At 34.9% G+C, this 15,004-nt stretch overlaps 1 protein-coding gene and 1 long non-coding RNA gene across 2 annotated transcripts; one reads left to right on the top strand and one right to left on the bottom strand.

Annotated features, from left to right (window-relative positions):
* Positions 1-1,997: 1,997 nt before the first annotated feature.
* Positions 1,998-5,683, bottom strand: LOC147387284 (uncharacterized). Its single transcript, XR_015171586.1, has 2 exons — positions 2,682-5,683; positions 1,998-2,545 (listed from the first exon to the last, which is right to left on the bottom strand). It is a non-coding gene; the product is annotated as an uncharacterized LOC147387284 (long non-coding RNA).
* A 2,690-nt stretch (positions 5,684-8,373) lies between these two features.
* Positions 8,374-11,351, top strand: LOC147387283 (protein translation factor SUI1 homolog). The gene is made up of 5 exons (XM_086421282.1): positions 8,374-8,576; positions 10,410-10,516; positions 10,666-10,871; positions 10,963-11,016; positions 11,106-11,351. Exons 2-5 carry the CDS (start codon positions 10,480-10,482, stop codon positions 11,148-11,150), a joined length of 342 nt encoding a protein of 113 aa, XP_086277408.1. The 5' UTR covers positions 8,374-8,576; positions 10,410-10,479; the 3' UTR covers positions 11,151-11,351.
* Positions 11,352-15,004: the final 3,653 nt, after the last annotated feature.

Genomic DNA, 15,004 nt, shown 5'->3' with positions numbered 1-15,004 from the left:
ACTACTGTCCTATTATATTTTTGGACACTAAAGTTATAGAATGGTCCTACATGCTCATAAACAAGTCCTTGAAAGTTATAAATGGGCTTCATTTCATATATCAGGTTGGGAATGGATCTTTCACCCCATGGGTTTGACTTTTTCCATGGATGAATTCTATACTTCAAACATGTTTAAGGGGCTCATATCAAGAATTAAATTCAGCTTAACATATAAGTGATTCTTGTTGTCCACTTGATTCTCCCAAAAATATAAAATTACAAATTGTAGAAGGTGAGTGTTCACCGGATCAACGGCTCAAAAATGTGGAAAGGTTTTGTTAACAAGTACCTAATGGGCACGCGTTGAAATGCTTTAAATACACCTTTAAAATTTAGTTTCCAATCCAAAAACGCCCAAAAAAGTTTTTTTTTCAATCAAAAACACCCTTTAAAACTTACTTCGAACTTCTAAGATATATTTAATGCATCTTAGCATGTTCCCTTGGGCACACTTTAACAAATCCCTTTAAAAAAATCAGAAAAGTATAGAGAGAAGTCAGAGAACGACATCTTCGTTATTATAAGAGTTGCTAAATCCACTTGCTTTTCAGTCGTTTGACTTTGCATGTGCACAAAATCATAGATCTTTTTTCTTGTGTATCCCAAAGAAAAAGATCTATGATTCTTTGCATATGTCACATCGAACGAGTGAAATGTGAGTGGCATTTTTCAAATCGGTTTATCATTAGTCTTATTATAATTCAGAAAATTTATAAATTGAAGCAGATGAGCAATCAATGAATCCAATAACTATAAGTCTTCAAAATAAATAACGTTAGATGAAGTATTATTAAAAAGAGGGAGAAAAATAATAAAGTTGAAAGGAGGACAGATGGGGTAGGATGGACCCCACAAAATTATTGCTAAATGGGGGCTATGAAGCATCCTCATCCATGCTTATTAGATAGTCTATCTCATGACATTTCACAATATAAAGCCTATTTAAGTGGCTGAAACACCTACTGCATCTTTGTATGCAGGACGCCTGAAACCTTAGCAAGAAGATAAGACCAACTGTCTGGCTTTCTTGCATTATATCCTTAACCCAAATCTGAAATCAAATTTGCTCCCTGGATGTGGACACGGGACGCCACTACTAGTCAAATCAAATTCTCAGGTTTCAATGTCACCGTTTGCCACCAAAATAAAAAAAATAAAATCTATCAAGATTTTTCCATGAAACAGGGATATCTTGAGACTCTCATATGCCATTTCCTTGTAGATACATAGACCGAAGGTTTTGAGGTGTCCAGGTGACTTTTGCGATGAGCCAAAAGAAGTCACTTAGATCAAGGACAAGAAGTTTTTTCGAACTTTCAAAGAAATTATCTGGATTTACTTTTAGATTTCAATTCCCTCTTAGTAATAGGGTTAGGAGTAGTGGACACTCCAATTGACTAGGGAGCTCAATAATGCCACTATACATAAATGACACCCACCTACGATGTTAGGTGGCAATTTTCTTGAGTTTTAATTTTATCAAAATGACCTTGATTATAAATTTTAAATATAAAAGTTAAGGCAAGGCCACTCAAATTTTGGTGTCAACCCACTTCTACTCTGCCTTCTCCCACCATAATAGTAAAGGAACAAAACAGGAAGACAACATCAAATGTTCTTCCATTGTTATGTTGTAATCCAAACATTAGTTAGTTATCAAAACTACAAAAATATCTTTCTAGTAAGCAATCTTCATAGACCCTTTAATTAATATTTTAAATTACCAATAGGCCCTTGCAATACATGGTGTTTGCACACGCCACCAGCCACCTTGTAGAAGACAAATGATTTGCCCGAATTCTTACGATTTCAGTCATACCAGTTCAACAGTTTCTTCTGGTTTTCCCCTCTGTATTGTTGACAAAAAATTAAAGAAGTTTCATAGGGAACCCAGATGAAGAAATCAAAGAATGATCATAGACATGTTGAGAAAAAACATAGAAACAATGGAGAACGAGAAGAAATAAAAAAACAAGATGTAATCACACAAATATTACATGGTTCCCTCAAAATTGAGGTACATTCACGGATCACACCGATTCACCTATGAAGAGAAAACTCGCAGTTACAAATTACATCCTTTCACTGAAAAGATAAATATTACACTAGGAAAATATAGTAAGGATTTTACAGAATATTAGTGCTCGATCGGTGAACACCATGTTAAAAGATGAACATTATTCCTTCCTGACTAGTACAATAACATGACGATGGGCTTGAATATGCTTCCTTGCAATTTTTCCCTCCTTTCTCCAATGTTATACATTTCTTCCCTTAGGCCTCGGATTCACGTACCTAACAATCACCATCTTTCATTTTGTAGCCTGCTGTACTCTTCCACTGATGTATAGAAATTGATGGATGAAGATGTACAAATCTGAGGAATGCTGTTGCTCCCTCGGCTACTGTACTGCGGTTGGGAGCTACTGTCACACTTCTTACACACAATTGTTTCTATGATGTCGCAACTTATTTCTATGGGAAGGCAGGGTTTCAACATGTTCCTGTCAATAAACAAATGTCGATCAGTACACAAATTAGTTTTTAACTAAAAATCTAGAAATGACCTGTGAGGTACTCATGTTCAAATTCTGTAATGCAGCTACCAAGTGAAACCTGAATACTAAAATTAAAAAGTACCTTTAATAGCACAGATTGAATATGAATCCATTGAGCCAAGGCTGTGTCAAACATTTGTACCCATGAGAGACATTCAACTTCATTTCCACTGCCAACAGAAGCACTTGTTATGTAAAGTAGCACCTTATATGGGTTGCAAGCTTCATGATAGAAGAGTATATGTCTCAAAGCCTTGCAAAGCAAATAAGTTTACATAGAGTAATAACCAATCCCTGTGCCATTATATGAATTACCATTTAATTAGATCACCATTTCCACTGCCGAAAACATAGACATTACGGGAATACTTCCTACCTGGATAAATGCAAATCTTTTCCATGTTACTCGAAATGAGAAAAAACATTTTTGACCAAAAAATGCAAAAATAGAGAAACCTATCAGTAGCTTATAATTGACACATAAAAGCAAAAAAATAAATGCAGGGGAAAATAGAATGGCGAACAACAAAATTTCAAAGAAGTGAAACCAACGAAGAAGTGCAAGTAAAAAAACCACAGTGATTTCATAGGTGATCAGTAATCCTTAAAACTCTTTAACACAAACTACCCACTAATTTTACATAAATAAAATAAAAAGGACTTGATGTACAATATTAACACCAATAATCATCCAAGGCAAGCAACATACATTACTAGGGACAGACTAGATTTAATGGGAACTAAGTGAAACCATAAAGCAGATTTTAAGCCGTAGCTCAGCCTGGATTTAAGCGTATGTGCCCAACCCTTCTCAGCAATGTTCAAGGTGAAAGACCTCCCTTTGGTTTTTCCAACTGGGATGGGATGACAATCTATGGTTTCACGCGTTAGCTTCTTCACATTTGCATTTATCATTGAAAAAATTAGAAAAGGAAAACAACCCAGAAAAACAAAATAGCATACTTCATGAAAAATAATTATATTCCAAAAATAAGGGCATGCTTGATTGCAAGGAAAATTTAAGAAAAATCATTTACCCGACAAATCTTATATTTGTTGTTATACTCATCATTACACAGCCTTTATCCCCAAATATATGGATAGTTTTGAATTTTCTTGTTGGGATCAAGCAAAGTGTTGATAAAGTAAGTAAATCTAAAATTTTAGAATAATTAAATTGTTAGTTATGTAAATTATCAGAGAATCTCAATTGTGGTGAGGACAGAGGAATGGGTCTAAATATATGAGGGAAGTGTCCCCCATCCTACAATTGAAGGGTGTAGAGATCATAAATGCATTGCAGTCGATGAATTAAATGGAACTCCAGCCCTCTCTACTAAGGACCCAACCTGTATAAATTCTCAATCAGATTGTCAAAATGTCTAAGAAATTTCATTAAATTTAAACAATGATTCTCCTAGTTCAAATATCAAAACCAAAAGGAAGTATCAAAAGAGGATGGTGGGTGATCGGACCTTTTCTTTACTCAAACTAATGGCAAGAAGAAGCATGCCTTGATGCTTCAATCTTCTTTATCTCCCAATATTAGCTTTTCAAAGTCTCAAGGTTAAGTCCAGTCTCCGGTCTCCAATTCATCGTTTTCAATGGTTGACACCTCCAGTGTTTGCTCTAGTTGGTCTAAATATGCTTCGGTGCAGTTCTCAGGGCCTCCAGATCCTCAATAGAAGCAACATCTCCTAGCTGTTTAAGGTCGTAAACATTTTCCGATTCTGATATAATATCATGGTCTTATACTAGACTCAACTAGTTGCCTGTAGGAATTTCTGAGAGGGCGGTGCCTGCAACCTTGGAGGGTGGAGATACCTCTTCAATCCCAATTATGAAGACCATGTAAAATCTACTGAGATCTCAACAGGGTAGGACACACCTTGAGATTCGAGAGGAAGCCTCTTTAAATTAGGACATCGTGTCTCTGTAACTGATTTTAAAGAACAATAGAGAAGTAAACCACGTTGGCAGATGCCCATTAGACACGGTAAGCATTTCAGTTCAAGATCCTTTAGTGAAGGTAGCAATCCTTGATGACCTACTGCCTCCTTCTCATCCTCTTCTATCGCAATTATCTCTTTCAATTCACCACAGTAAGATATATGGGGTTTTTGTAGTTGTTGGAGACCTTGTGCTAAACGGAATGTGAAGAGGTTCTTCAATCCATGGCATCCGGTCATAAGTAAATCTTCCAAGCTTTGAAAGGTACCAAAAGCTAAATGGTGTTGGCAGATGCCCATTAGATGAGGCAAGTACCACAGTTGAAGACTCTTTAGTGAAGGTAGCAATCCTTGATGACCTGCTGCTTCCTCCTTCTCATCATCTTCTATTGCAATTATCTCTTTCAATTCGTTACATTCCCATGTAGTGAGTTTTTGTAGTTGCTGGAGACCTTGTCCTAAACGGAATGTGAAGAGGTTCTTCAATCCATGGCAGTCGGTGATGTCTAAATCTTCCAAGCTTTGAAAGGTACTGAGAGCTAAACTGTGTTGGCAGATGCCCGTTAAATGAGGCAAACGAAAATGAAAATGAAACACCCCCTTTTCAAACGAAAATGAAACCTTTCATCTTCTTCATCTGATGCCCTAACCCTTCCCCTTTCCATCGATTTTCTTCCATTTACAGCACTCATAAAGTTCCATCTTGATTTTGGCAGCCACTCGATCTCTATTTCATCTTCTCCATAATACTTTACAATCGAAAGAAGTCACAACAACTCAATTTCATCGGATTTAAGTGGTTCCAAACAAAGGTTCACACAACCACTCAAAGTTTCTCACTTTATTTTAATTTTAATTTTATATATGTTACGGTGAGCAATTGGGTTAAGACATTTTTGTAACCAATCTAAACCATCATACAGTGGGCCTCAATGTAGGAGACTATAAGAAGGAAGACAATCAGATTTGATTGGATCACCTTAGCTATCATCCAATAAGAAATAAAGGACCATTTGATTGGAAGGTGTAAAGTTTGACGGTAACATGTATAGAATTGGCTGCATCATATGCCACTCTTCAAATTAACTCATCGAACAATTCTAGTCGTTCAATCCTGATCAACAAAAGTAGTTATATATATATATATATATATATATATGTTATGGTGAGCAATTGGATTTTCTCTCTCTTCTTTTTCTTTTCTTCTCTTCTCTTCTCTTCCTCTTCAATGAAACACAGAAGAACGTCAATGAAAAGGATGGAGTTTGTGGGGGAGGTAGTTACAAGTAGTTAAATTTGTAAGAGGCTTTAGTAGAACCATGTGCTTTAATTTCTCTACTTTATGGCATTAGCCGTTGGATCATCTTTTAATCCAATGGCTGTGTTGATTTGTTGTTTTATGAGTTAGTTTATGTGTACACGGAACGTGACTCGTATATATATTTTTTTTTCCATTGAACAAGCTATTTTTAGTATTTTTTTTTAGTATAAGAAGGGGTCAAGGGGTTTGAACGTAACACCTTAAGAACATCCTCCCTAGGTCTTACCACTTAGCTAAGTGGTCCTTCTTATAATGATCCAATACATGAAGTGCTAAGATTTTTAAAAACTAAATCAATGCAGACCATAATCAATATTCTAAATTTATAAATTTGGAACAAAGTGGTTTTCATAACTTATATTTCTAAGGATTGCAAAATTGATACCCAATTGGCAACTTGTTGGAAATTTTCTGCATTACTATATTCATTCTATAGACAAGAGATGAATTACAAGGAATTTAGATCATGAGAAAAGGAAATTAATTCTTGGAAATCTAACCCGGCTTTCTAGCAAAGATCTGCCTGTATAAACAAGTCATGCTAGAGTGACTTCAATGGGGGACACAGATGGAACATCTTGACATGGTGGCGCGCACATACCAGTAGATGCGTTTCTTTGAGATACGAGTAAAATGCATCTACGGACATGCGCTCGCCACCACGTCAAGATGTCCCCTGTGTGTCCCTCAGTGAGGCCACTCCAGCATTAATATGCATAAACATATGAAATTGAATCAGACTCTCAAAATTTAGTATAAGAATGGAAATTAAAAGGAGGAATGAATAAGGATTTTCGATAAGTCTCTCTCACCTATTTAGTCAAAATCGGAGGCTAATGCATGACTTGAGCCTTTATGCTTCTGTAGTCATTAGAGGCCGCCTCGTTGTCCTTGATAGGAGCCAAATCTTCTGATTGAGTAAGCTTGTAATTATGTTCTCTTCATCCTTTCCTATTTCAATTATTTCCTTCAATTTGTGACAATGAGACACATCTAGCTTTTCTAATCTTCTAAGACCTCGTGCTATATGGAATGAGAAGAGGTTCTTCAATCGATTGCATTTTTTGATTATCAAAACTTGCAAGTTTGGAAAGGTAATGACTTGGGTGAGACTCGTTAGACAAGGGAAGTGTCTTAGTTCAAGATGCCTTAATAGAAGTAACCGACCCTCATGATAATCCTCTTCTTCTTCTTCTTCTTCTTCTTCATCTTCTTTTATTGTTTTTATATCCTCAAATTCTTCAGAGAATGAAACATGGACTCTTTCTAGTTGTTGGAAACCTCGTGTTAAACACAGTGATGAGAAGTGGTTCTTCAAACTACTGCATTTTTTACTAATCAAAACTCTTAAGTTTTGAAGTTATCGAGAAGTTGGCTGCCTTGGCATATGCTTGTTAGACAAGGTAAGCTTCTCGGTTCAAGATGCCTTAATGGAGGAAGCGGGCCCTCCTGATGATCCTCCCCCTCTTCCTCTTTCTCATCTTCTTCTATTGCAATTATTTCTTCCAATTCTTCACCAAAAGAAACATCGAGTGTTTCTAGTTGTTGGAGACCTTGTGGATTATCAAAAAATGCCCCATTAGGCACTCCTGTTCAAATCTGTAATGTAGCTTACAAGTGAAATCTGAATACTAAAATTAAAAAGTAACTTTTATACCATGGGCTGACAATCAAGCTTTGGTACCCACGAGAGACATTAAACTCCATTTCCACTGCCAACTGCAAAGCTCTTGTTATGTAAATTAGTAGCACTTGATATGCTCTCTCAACTATTGGAGGGCATGATGTCCACGCATTACTCAATGGGTTTGTAAATTAGTAGCTTAAGTGTCAAAACCTTGCAAAGCAAATAAGTTTACATAGAGTAATAACCAATACCCGTGCCATACCATGAATTCCACCACCGAAAACAAAGACATTACGGGAATACTTCCTACATGGGTTAATGCAAATCTTTTTAATGCGATGTGGCCGAAGTGACTCAAAATGGGAAAAAATATTTTTGCCCCCTCCTAGATAAATCATCAAGGAATTGCACACAGTTGGTGAGGCCTTAATAAAAGTTGATGTGGCAATATCAACTCTCTAAATTGTCAGATATAGATATCCTTAACAAAATCGATACGATATATACTTCATCCGACCCACACCCGACAAGTTGTCAGCCCTAATAGTGGCTTCTAGGCGAAATGGCTCTTTAGACTATATAATGAAAGCTTCTACTTGCACACAATCAACCTATATGAGGTAGTAATTTAATTTCAAAAGGATTAGTGTGTTGTAAGGAAACGATGGTGTGCCAATATCATCTCTTCAACAAATGGGACGACCCACAAGATCCAAATAATGACAACAAGGGAAGAATCTAATGGCACGTGGATTTTACGCACAGTACAGATTGATATTTAGTTACAAAATGCTACGAATATCGAAAATCGATGTTATAAGCTAGACAGGTGAAGACCAACGTGTTATCTCTCTCCAAATACATCTGAACCGTCCAAATAGAGTACTGATCCAACGTATTTTTCGAGGTCCAAGAAGATTCCCTACCCTAGTTCTAGGTTGGGGGTATCTGTGGTTAAAAGAACTTCTATTGACGCCAACCTAATCCCAAATACCGCAAATCTTTTCTTTCGATCTCTGCAATTTTTTGAGTTAAGAGTTTTTCTTCAATCGCATCGAAACCTTCTAAGTTTCGGATCAGGTATCTTTCTCCCCTTTTTGATCCCCTCTTTGTTGTTCTATCTAATTTATCGTGGTTTTGTGACGATCTTCGTTTCTTTCCATTTATATTTTTAATCTTTGATCTTTGTTTGTAGTTTTATTTGAATAATTAGGTTTTCTGGTGCTTCGGTTTGAATCCTTGTTTGAAGATCTCTATATATAGATATGGATTTTGGGATTTGGATGCTTTACGTGGTCTTTTGTTTTTAGTTTTTGGTGATTAAATTGTATATTTCTTTTTCAATCGCGCGATTGTTCATTTTAAGGCTTTGGATTTTCTTGAATTTGATTAATTTTCTCTGTAAATAGTAGATTTTTAGGTTTTTAATTTGATTAATGGGGTAACTTCTTGTTAATTATATTCGCCCATAATCTGATCTGTTAGTTTAATTCTCTAAAATATGTCTGTTTGGTTGAAACATTACCTGGATATGTGCATACATTAGTGAATTGGTGATTGCTTGGCGATGCTGTTCTGTCCTTTTGTTTGCAATTCTTTAGCTTTGTTGAAGTCATTCGCGCTTCTAGGGTTTTATAGGGCCAAAGATTGTTTCTTTATCTAGGATTATGCAGACTAAAGCAGTCAGATTGATGATGTAATTTCTGTAGAAGTGATTGACACAGTGCATATGAGTATCCCGAACTGCATTGTATGTATGAATTTTGATGTACTTTCTGTAGCCATATTTAATTTGGAATTTTATATTTCAAATTAAATAAGGAAATTAATATATGGAAAATAAAAAAGCATGCATTTCCACACTTGGTTTTAAAACTCATTTTGACGTCTTGTCTCGTCTTGTCCACGAACCAGACGAAGTCGTCTCGGATGAGTTTTCCAATACATTTGAGTCGTCTTGTTCAACAATGAGACAAATGAACCATGGTTTTAAATCTCGTCTGATACGTTTGACTTGTCTATCCGTCTCGTTGCTGGACGATACCAAGATGTATGGGATGAGATTTAAAACCATGGTTCTACATCAAATAGAAGTAAAACTCTAATGTCGAAACATGACTGTTTTCAATAGCTTAGTAAACTGGTATATGGAGAATGTATTACATACGTCATCGTTTTGTTTTTTTTGTTTTTGGTTAGATAAATGAATGGGGAATTACCTTTATGTGTTATGGTGTTGCATGTATGTAAATGCATGTCTAACATGGGAAAAATCCTGGTAGTGTCAATGTTTTTGTTACATAGAGTGCTAGTTAGTCAGGTCTAAAGCATTAATCAAATAGCATGCCATGGTTGAGATTATAAAATGTAAGCCTCAGTACTTATATTGACCAACTCTATGGTACTGAATGTGTAGATGAATATCGGTAAGCTCTCGTGATGTTTCTGTATCTTTCTTTATCTGTTAAGAGGTTGAAGAAAAAATGAGTTGAGAACAAAAAAAAAGTACAGTTCAGGGAATTTGATTATTTGTAAATGTTGGAAGGGTGGTTACCTTTATTTATATAGAATTTTATATCACCAACATTCAGGTTCCTTTAGATGTATTGTGAGGGTGCACGTACCATCTAGGATCCTCAGCAATTAGTGAACTATACCCCCATTTTGATGAAAAGAACGTGCAGCTGTTATATCAGAGTTATGCCATATATTTTGTCTTTTGATGACGTATGTGGACACAAGTTCCATTTGGTTCAGTTTCACTTCTATACCATGTGTTTTGTAGGAGCCAATGATCCAAAATTGTGATAACTTCTAAAAATATATATATATTTTTTTTCTTTTAACTATGTTGCATGATTGAGTTTGTTTTTATCTTGAGGAAACTAATGTGATTTCTTCAATTTGTTTCAGCCCCGAACATTAAAACCCGAAGAAAAGAGTTTTTCTAGTTACTTTTCTCAATTTCCTTTAGCCAAGGTTCATGTCTGAACTCGACGTTCAGATTCCTACTGCCTTCGGTACGTTGCCTCATCCTTGAAATAATCCCAAAGCTTGCTTTTCATTTCATGAGAACACGATGGGTTTTTGAAGCCCAGGATATTTATTTATTTATCTTAAAGAACCAATCTAATAGTCGTATTTTTGGGGTTTGTGTGCGGGGAGACAGATCCGTTTGCTGAGGCAAATGCTGAGGACTCTGGTGCCGGGTCAAAGGAGTATGTGCATGTGCGAACACAGCAGCGGAATGGTAGGAAAAGTCTGACAACAGTGCAGGGTTTGAAAAAGGAATTCAGCTACAACAAGATCCTTAAGGACCTTAAGAAGGAGTTTTGCTGCAATGGTACTGTTGTCCAAGACCCAGAGCTAGGCCAGGTGTGTTTAGCCTCTCTTCTATAGCTTCAATCTTCTCTCCTTAGTCCGTTTCATATTTTAATGTTGTATGTGTATCATTATCCAAGTGCAGGTTATTCAACTCCAAGGCGATCAGCGAAAGAATGTCTCCACCTTCCTTGTTCAGGTAATTTTCCCGCTTGTTCCTGTTCTGTACTTTTGAGGAGTTTAGATTTTTATTTTTATTTTTTCTATTGGTTTTGGCATAATAAACAGGCTGGCATTGTGAAGAAGGAACACATAAAGATTCATGGTTTTTGAGCCAAAGATCAATCAACATATAATTATATGTGCTTTCTCTTATACTCTTATAATCGCCGTACTACATATACTCTTATAAGGGGGTTAACTAGGTTACGTTTATGGTTTTGAACTTGTTTTGCTGCTTGTGTAATGTTGGAGAACTATGGATTATTCGAAACCCTTGATCTTTATTACAATCATCATAATGTTCCGATCCTCCATCATGGTTACTTTTTAAGCTCTTACCAATCCCTAAAGCTTTAAACTCACCAGTAACATGGTTGAAAATGACTGGTTTTTTATTTTTATTTTTACGGAGTTGAACATCATAAACCCTGAGTTCGACTAACTGTAAAATATGTAATGTTTGTGCTTGCATTCTTATCTACATATTTATTATATGCTTTTGGTACAAGTCTTAGCCGAAAAAAGAGCCCAGATTTCAAAATCAATTGATTTCTCCTACAAAAGCGTAAAATCCAGCTGGGTTACGAATGCAACAAATCCATTTCAAGGGCTGTGATTCTGGTGTACCAGCTACCAAGCAATTGCAAAGCCGTTAACATCCTATCAGGTGATACCCAATAGTTTGGTCTGCAAATCAACATCTAATTGGTATGAATCCTTATCTTCCATTTTGGAACATAGGCCGAAATATGTTTTTTCCTGAAATATTTTGCCCATAGGGATTCTATCATTTGGGAGGAAAAAATTACAATTGTCATAATGTGTGAGCATTGTAAGAATCTTCAAATAAAGTGTTTTAAGTTGCGATCGAAATGTTCCATAATTGGATCACAACATTGATCAATGGTTTCATTATATTTTGAAGGTAATTGTTTTTCTTACTATCTTTTTGGTATTGAGTGGTGCTGCATTGACTTTCTACAACACTGCCTTCAACACACTGTACATGAAACCATCGATTGTCCTCGAGTGTACAACACTAGTATCTCAAGAAAAGCATCTACGATTATGTACACATCATCACATCTATGTAGTGGTGGGGCGTCAGATTTGTAGGAAGTCAATTTAGCATGTTCTTGTGTATTTGTGATTTGCATGCAAATGAAAAAAATGTGTTGCTAAAAGTCATCGCCTTGAAATCTCTTGATAGCAAATCATAATTAATTGGGAAAATTACTTAAAGACCCTCGTGGATTCGTTTTTTTTTTCCCTCTAAATAGCTAAGTTTTGGGGTTTAGCTTGACAAGACATTTGGTAAAAATTTTCTTTATTAATGGCACTTTACTATCGAGTGCACAATTTTTACCGTCATATTTGACGTTTTTTTATTTAATGTCAAGTTCCTTTTTTTTTTTTTTTTTTCACCGTCGAACTCACTACTATTTATTGTTGAGCTCCACGTTTTTTAATTACTGTTGAATCCACAGTTTTTAATAAAAAAAATAAAAGAAGTGGCTTGACACTGGTAAAATCTAGTCATTTTCAATTTTTGAGTTTTTCTAATTAAAATACATGGAAAGATCGACAAAAAACTTGAGATAACGACTTGTTTAAAATGATTTCAACTCAAAAGAGTCATTATTGATCGATTTTCATTCAAAAATTAAGAAAAAAAGAAGTGTAAATTTTTAGTTTTTTTTCCATACATCTTCAAAATGTTTGAAATTTTTTTTGAAAAATGGATTCTTTTTTTTCTTAAATTCTTTATGATGGAATGGAGTCTTCAAAACTTGATTGAGGTCTCAAAATCCAATTTTTGGATGAAAACGATGAATTTGAACGGTTAGTAAGAAATGTGAGAGATGAGATCTAAGGCCATTTAGAAAGAAGAAGTTTAGTTAATATTCTAGCAAGTAACCATTGAAAATTTAGGGACTACTTAGAAAGAAATCCCTCAGCGAGGGTCCTTTAAGTAATTTTTTCAAACTAATTTTCTTCCTACTTTCGTATAAATTTCTCTATCAGATGGCAATTGTTTTCCAATCATGGTTTCAAAACTCGGTTTGATGTCTCATCTTGTTTATAGACGAGACAATCCATTTAACTTGATTTATATTGATTGATTTAGATATATTAAAATTAAAATATTTATAATTTTTTAATAAAATAAGATATATTAAAAAGTGTTTAGTGATAAAAATAAAATTTTATTTATATAATAAGTATTTAAATTCTAAAAATAATAATTATTTTAATCAAAATCTAAGTTTACTCGGTTGAGTTTTACTAACTCAAATGGGATTTTCAAAACATCATTCAAGACATTTTGTTTTATCTCGTGAGATGATGTGAATGGTGAGACACCTTGCATATTTGTACGTTGTTTAATGAAATCCATCTCAGACGGGATTTAAAATCATGTTTCCAACAGATTGGAGGTAGACTAACTTCTTGAAATTCAATTTTATAAAGGCGATCTTCCATTATACCACATCTTGCACAAAGAGTTTTACTATTTATTATTATTATTATTATTTTTTTATTAATCCCGGAGTTTCCTCACCTTTTGGCGAGACTAATCTTTTTGGGCCGCATGTGCCATCCCACCCTATCATGTGTTATGACAGGTTAGTAGTCACATTTTTACAGAGGGGCAAATAAAGATTCAAAGTCACAACTTGAGGAGTACACGCAATCACTTCCTTACCATCTCAGCCAATCCTTAATAGATTATATTTTCTTCCTTTCTTGTTCATCTTTTTTTATTTTGTTGAAAGCATTAGCTAATTGGATAATTAGAAAGCTCTCAACTTCTCCTAATCTGATGAATTCTTTCCTCATCCTCATGTAACGCGTGCATTTGTGATGTTGTTTCGGCTTCGGGTGCTTAGACTCGTAGCATGGTTGGTTCACACGTTGCAAAGAACTTTAAGGTTGTGGGTTTAAGTTCAGCTTACCCATAAATAAATAAATAAAAATAAAAATTTTAAATTTATTATTTATTTTTTTTTTGGAGGGCCAATCTTAGAACTTAGAAGCAAGCTACCCTCCAAATCTCAAAATAATATCTTCTCTCTCGATTCGATGATAGTGCCCACAACTTTCTTTCATTTTCACTTAATTTTCTCTTTTGGGTATAGAGGCCACCGTAACCTAACTCTTCGATATTTCATATTGGAGCATAATAATGGTCTCCAGTCATGGTTAAGTCAGCATTTGTTGTAAGTAAGCGACAATAACAGGATTCGTAGCCCAATAACTCCAATCCAATCAATGATATTTTAGTATGCTCCGCAGATGATACAGCGACAAAATTGCTTTTGTCAAAAACAAAGCATCGCAACAATTCCAAGGCATCAATTTGATGTTTGTCTGGTTACAATCTAACAAGTGTTAGGCAAGTGGCCTGGAATTGACCCATGGACATTGATATTTAGCCATAATTTCTAGTGCACTTTATTTATTTTAATTGATTATGTTGGAATAAGGGTAAGGGATGAAAAAAATCAATTGTAATGATTCTCGAGGTTTAAAATGTATGTGATCTTGATTTTATTCTCAATCCAAATCTTCCAAGAGATTGATTTTTTTGCTCATAGGGGATTGACAGCGTGAGAGCCTGAGCCGGTGTAGCCGTTTGATTAAAAAAGATAAATAAAAAAAAAGAGAGAAAATTTCTCTCCAGCATAGAATGGAAAAAAGAAATTTTTTGATCGTATCATGTTGTGATTTTCAAAAATATGATCTGATGCCACAAGATTGTAGAGGATGAAATTCTATAAATTTTAAAGAAAAAATTATTTTCATCGTTAAATTTTAATTTTAAATTTGTGTGCTCACCGTCCATTTCCAAAACCTTGGATAAAGCTTAACATAAAGGGTTTTTTTTTTTTCTTTTCAATTTGAGTTTTTTCATGAAATTTAAAAGGTTATGGTGTTAGATTGCCAATATGATAATTCATTTG

Source organism: Akebia trifoliata, chromosome 13 (genome assembly GCF_017979445.1).
Source record: "Akebia trifoliata isolate Shusen 1 chromosome 13, ASM1797944v1, whole genome shotgun sequence".
Classification (NCBI taxonomy): domain Eukaryota; kingdom Viridiplantae; phylum Streptophyta; class Magnoliopsida; order Ranunculales; family Lardizabalaceae; genus Akebia; species Akebia trifoliata.
Note: the sequence above shows the minus strand (reverse complement) of the source record. Positions and strands in the feature narration are given on the sequence as shown.